Source organism: Salpingoeca rosetta (assembly GCF_000188695.1).
Source record: "Salpingoeca rosetta unplaced genomic scaffold supercont1.6, whole genome shotgun sequence".
NCBI lineage: Eukaryota > Choanoflagellata > Craspedida > Salpingoecidae > Salpingoeca > Salpingoeca rosetta.
Window position 1 is genome coordinate 58,848 of NW_004754928.1, and position 5,702 is coordinate 64,549.

Genomic DNA, 5,702 nt, shown 5'->3' on the forward strand with positions numbered 1-5,702 from the left:
CTCATCACACACACGTTGTCGTTCCCTCCAACCCTCCCCTTTCTCTTCAAGCAAGCAACCAACCAAGGCACTCAAAGACACGTTTCTGTCAAACACACACACATACACATCCATTCTCTTTGAGTGAGAAGTACATACACAAACGCACTTCTGCAACCAACCACACACATCCACCCATTCACACGACACGCCATGGCGTTGTTGGCAAAGAACAAGGTGCGGAGTTATGGCACGACAACCGTGCTCAACCGCTCCGACATGTGCATCGAACACGATGTCCAAGATGGAGACTCACTGCAATCCCTTGCCATCAAATATGACGTCCCGGTACGTTCATTAGGGAGATGACAACAGAGTGCAGCGTAAGCGTTCTTGTTGGAAATGTTTTTACATGTGTGCATCCATGAGTGCACTCACATGTGAAACGCACGCGACAAGTCATCAACCACAAGTCATAACCATAACTGTGTTTACGTTTGATGTTCGCTCACGCATTTGCACACGCACGCACGCACACGCACATGTATGTGCACACACACGCACGCACGCACGCACGCACGCACACATACATACAGGTGGATCACATCCTTCACATGAACCGGCTCTTTGCAACAGACAGCATCCACCTGCGTAAGACGCTGTTGATACCGCAGTCGAAACAGAGCAAGTGGAAGGGCGACGACAGCTTGGACGACGATGACGAGGAGTCCTTGGCGCTTGACGGCGATGAGCACTGGGCGCGCCACCCCCAGCAACCGCGACACAACACAGCAGCACACGACGACTACGTCCACACACACGCGATGAACGACAAGACGCCCGCCCCAGCCACGCTGCACGTGGACGACTTTCTCAAGCAGTTTGACGAGCGCTTTGCCCTCGCAAAAACAGGCATCGAGACAAGTCTCAAGTGCGTACATGCACCTGTTTGCGTGTGTGTGTCTGTGTGTGTCTGTGTGTGTCTGTGTGTGTGTGTGTGTCTGTCTGTGTGACTATCTGTTCATCTGTGTGTGTCTGCATAATTGTGTCTATGGCAGCTGTACGCGTTCATGCCACTTGTCCTTGCGTCCTCCGTCTCCCCTCCCTCCCCCCACCTTACCCACCCTCACGCTCAACCCCACGCGCTCCCTGCTGCAGGCAAATGTCGGCGTCGGTGCAGTCTGCCGGGAACATGCCGCTGTCATCGTCCAGCTCACAGCCATCGTCGTCATCATCATCATCATCGCCGTCCTCATCATCATCGTCGTCGTCGTCGTCACGAACAAGGAAGACAGCGAGAGCGAAAGCGAAAGCAACCAAGTCAAAGCAGAAGAAGGCAGCCCCCGCCACCACCTTGTCATCATCGACATCATCATCACCATCCAAGCGTAAGGGCAAGCCTGCACGTGGCAGTCTGCAGGGTGGCGACCAGGCCCTCATTGAGAAGGACACGCATCTCTTTGAACTGTAACCGACAGATGCAAGCAACGCCGCTGTGATGTTGTGTGTGAGCGTGGTGCATGACTGGTTGCACACGCGCACCAAACACCCGTGCCGCCGTTTTGATTGATTATTTGCTTGGTGGCTGCCGCTGGGGCTGTGGGTGTGGCTGTCATTGTCATGAACCTTATGTATGCGCACCCGCGCGCGCGCGCGCGCGCGCGCGTGTGTGTGTGTGTGTGTGTGTGTGTGTGTGTGTGTGTGTGTGTGTGTGTGTGTGTGTGTGTGTGGAGGAGTGGATGAGTGGAGGAGTGGGTGTCATTTACTCATTTGCGCACGGCTGGTGATGCCGTGGGGACGTGAGATGCACTCGTTTGCACGCATGTACGCAATGGGACACGGATAAAAGAAGAGAACCAAGCCACTCAAAGACGAACACACACACACACACAACACACATGTACACATAACAACGGGTGTCACCACTTCGAGGCGTGCCTGCTTCACAGGTGTATCTGACATGCATGAAAAGCATGATGGTGGGTGGTTGGACGGCAATCACGACTTCTGCTGAACCGCCGCAAGTTGCTCCCTGCGAACAATGCAGCACGCACGTGTGAGCAGAACAGCGCGACAAAGGAAGCCGGGCAAACGACGACCGCAAGCCGGGAAAAGAGGGCAAGGGAAGATGAAGACGACAACAGTGGTGGACAGGGTGCAACAAACAGTGATGAGAGATAGGTGAAACGAAAGGTGGGTGCGGCTGTCAGCTGACACGCTGAAAACTACCAATATGGTGGTCACTCATGCACGTGTCATGTGTACGTGTTCCCACACCGAGGGGTGTGAAACACTCATGACAACATCAGACACAATTTGTTGCAAATTGGGTTCACATCACCCAGCCACGCGACACAGGAACGAAGAAGGGGGAGAGAAGCGAGTGAAAATGTGTGTGTGTGTGTGTGTGTGTGCAATGGTTTTCGTGTGCATTGCAATCTGGCTTACTTGAGCTGCTTTGAAAAGTCGTCCTCCATGTTGTCGTCATCCCAGTCGTCTTCCCAGATGTGTGCGTCCTGTGGCAACTTCTCCGACTCGCCCCACTCTGCATGTGTGTGCGTGTGCGCGTGTGTGCGTGTGTGCGTGTGTGTGCATGTGCATGTGTGCGTGTGTGTGCATGTGTGTGAGGGGACGATCGGTGGACACAGCGGCAGGTGCTGTGCTTCCTTTGAGCCCATGCAACAATCATCACCACGCATGGTGCCAACGGCAACGCAGTCAATCGACTGCAACCAGAACAAACGACCACAAGACAACCACAAGACAACCACAATACAACCACAAGACAACCACAAGACAACCACAAGACAACCACAAGACAACCACAAGACAACCACAAGACAACCACAAGACAACCACTTTGCCCCCCCCCCCCCACACACACACACACACATCATCATCATCATCGCCAGCAACCAACCTTCCGTTGCAAACTCCTCAAACTCGTCGTCCTCCTCCAGAAGCTGGACGGGGTTGGCTGGCTCCTTTGCAGACATGTCGATGTGTGTCGCTGGGGTGTGTGGCTGAGGCGGGTTGCTGAGCGACTTGTTGTTCTGTTTCTTGCTTGCTTGCTGTGCTTGTCGTTCGTTCGTTGGTTGTCGTTGCTGTTTGCGCTTTGCAGTGTGCCGAAAATGGAGTATTTGTTGCATTTGAGATGCCCTAAGTGTGCAATTTGCAAAAGTGGCGAAGGCAACAACATCCAAGCTGTTGTGGTGGTCGCGCACATCGAGCACCACCGACCATCATCGCCATCACCACACACCACTGCACCACATAGGCCGCACACATCCTCTTGCCTTGCCTTGCTGCTTGGAACCTTTGCAGCAGGGTGGTTTCCTTCCCTTTCTCGTGGCCTGGCGTGCTTGAGGATGGGTGATGCTCGCCCACCCGGCGCCAGCGTAAGCGATTGGCAACAACAACATGCACGTTGCCACGTGCGCCTGTGGCATGCATGTGGCGGCCTGTGTATGTATGAATGAATGTGTGAATGTGTGTGTGTGTGTGTGTGTGTGTGTGCAGGTGCTGAGTAGCTGTTCAAGTGTTTTGAGTGCGGTCACATTTATGGCTGATGCTGGCACGCGCATGCTGACTTCATGCCCGCCTACTCTTTTTTTTTTTTTTTGCTTTCCTCTTGTTTGCCTGGCGTGCAGGACACGGCCATGCAGCGGCGTGGCCTGGTTGCCAGCGAGACGGGCGGCATCGTGGCCATCGCTGTGCTCGATTCCCTCGCGCTCGCAGGCACATCCACGGGTGACATTGTTGTCTGGGACATGGACACCAACACCGTCAAAACAACCCTCACAGGACACACAGAGAAGATTGCAGACATTGTCGTTGAACCAGCAGGTCCGTGAGACGTTGTGCGAAGGGAGAGAGGGTCATGCATGCTTATCGAGGCAACATTCCTGCACACACACACACACACACTCCTGCCCGCATATACACACTTACATACGCACACATGCGCGCATACACTCACTTACATACGCACACGTGCACACATTCACACACTCCTGCGCGCACACATGCACACACATGCACACATGCCCTCCCTATTACCCATACAACACCTGACTTGCATGCGTTACGTCACACCCACCCTCAACTCATGCACACTCTTTGCCTCCCCCCTCCTCACACACAAACACACACACACACACTCACAAACTCACACACACACACACGCACGCAACTGCACCCACCAGGGCAACGTGCTGTGTCTGCGTCGTACGATGGCACGGCGCGCGTGTGGTGCCTGCTTGAGTTCACGTGCCTGCACGTGCTGGAGGGCCACGAGTCGTGGTTGCGCAGCGTGGATGTGTACGACGGCCTCGTCCTCACCGCCGGCGGAGACAACACGGCACGCGTGTGGAGCATCGACCGCGGCGTGCACGAGAACACGCTGCTGGGCCACACAGACTGGGTCAAGGCCGTGCGCGTGCACCGGCCCGATCGCAGCGTGACGGTGACGGGGTCGTGGGATGCAACAGTACGCACGTGGTCAACAGACACGGGCTCGCTGCTCAAGACGGTCACGTGCGACAGCGCTGTGCGGTGCCTGTGCGACAACAGCAAGAAGCTGGAGGCTGTGGCCGGCTGTGTAAGCGGCTCCGTCTCCATCATCGACCTCTCCGTCGGGGTAATACGTGTGCAGCTGCTGCCACCGCAACACGACCCGACCAACGCCGTCCGCTCGCACATGCACGCCATCCTCGCCGCCACCAGCGCGGCCACCGTGCACGTGTGGACGTGCGACGGCCCCTCCATTGGCGTGTTCAAGCAGCACACCGCCTTTGTCAACGACGTATCCGTTGCCCCCGACGGCACGTGCGTATCTGTGGACGGGGAGGGCCACGTGTTTGCGTGGGAGATGGAGACGCGCCGTGTTCTGTTTGAGGACGCAACAGAAGCGCCCGCGTTATGCTGCACCGCCACAGGCAACGACGAGACAACCTGCCTCGCATGCGGCCTCGAAAAGTCAGTGTGCGTGTGCGCGTGTGTGTATGTGTGTGTGTGTGTGTGTATGTGTGTGTGTGCGGGTGTGCGGGTGTGTGGGGTGTGGGTGGGTGTGTGTGTATGTTTGTATGTGTGCGTGTCTGTGTGGGTGGGTGTGTTTGTAAGTATGCGTGTGCGTGTGTGTCTGTGTGTGTCTGCGTGTCTGTCTGTCTGCCTCTCTGTCTGGATGTGTGGCTTCACTTACGCCTTCCTTCCTCCCTCGCTCACTTGTCCATCCCGTGTACCTCCGAATGTCGCCATTGCCTGCAGCGGACGTGTGCTCTCCGTTCGCTTCGCCTCGCGTGATGTGGACACGGAGAAGCCAGCAGACACTACCACAAGTCAGTGCACCTGTGTGTGTGTGTGTGTGTGTGTGTGTGTGTGTGTGTGTGTGTGTGTGTGTGTGTGTGTGTGTGTGTGTGTGTGTGTGTGTGTGTGTGGTGAAAAGAAGCAACTGTGTTGGCGTACCTGCTGTTCCAAGCTGCTCCCTATTTCTTCGTGTGCCCCCCCCCCAACCCCCTCGTTCGTACCGTGCTTCCTCCTGCTGTTTCTCTGCATTGCGTCCCCACACCCACACCCATATAAGGTTGGTGAGAAAATGCGTGTATGGTCCGATTGCCGGGGAGATTTTGAGACGGGTACACAATAAAAGGCGGGTGGGAAAAAAGGATAATATGAATACTCGTAATGGAGATGATTTTTCATAGAGTTAGCGCGCATTCACATTT

General features: G+C 55.5%; 3 protein-coding genes across 3 annotated transcripts; 2 read left to right on the plus strand and 1 right to left on the minus strand.

The window, feature by feature from the left end:
• Positions 1 to 192: 192 nt before the first annotated feature.
• Positions 193 to 1,450, plus strand: PTSG_02572 (uncharacterized protein; the record flags this gene model as incomplete). Its single annotated transcript, XM_004996012.1, has 3 exons — positions 193 to 327; positions 576 to 910; positions 1,138 to 1,450. The coding sequence occupies 3 exons, from the start codon at positions 193 to 195 to the stop codon at positions 1,448 to 1,450; spliced, it is 783 nt and encodes a 260-aa protein (XP_004996069.1).
• A 273-nt stretch (positions 1,451 to 1,723) lies between these two features.
• PTSG_02573 (uncharacterized protein) lies at positions 1,724 to 3,150 on the minus strand. The gene is made up of 3 exons (XM_004996013.1): positions 2,900 to 3,150; positions 2,428 to 2,524; positions 1,724 to 2,011 (listed from the first exon to the last, which is right to left on the minus strand). The coding sequence occupies exons 1-3, from the start codon at positions 3,126 to 3,128 to the stop codon at positions 1,978 to 1,980; spliced, it is 360 nt and encodes a 119-aa protein (XP_004996070.1). The 5' UTR covers positions 3,129 to 3,150; the 3' UTR covers positions 1,724 to 1,977.
• Positions 3,138 to 5,568, plus strand: PTSG_02574 (uncharacterized protein; the record flags this gene model as incomplete). Its single annotated transcript, XM_004996014.1, has 5 exons — positions 3,138 to 3,377; positions 3,630 to 3,825; positions 4,185 to 4,956; positions 5,245 to 5,315; positions 5,561 to 5,568. Exons 1-5 carry the CDS (start codon positions 3,348 to 3,350, stop codon positions 5,566 to 5,568), a joined length of 1,077 nt encoding a protein of 358 aa, XP_004996071.1. The 5' UTR covers positions 3,138 to 3,347.
• Between the last annotated feature and the right edge of the window lie 134 nt (positions 5,569 to 5,702).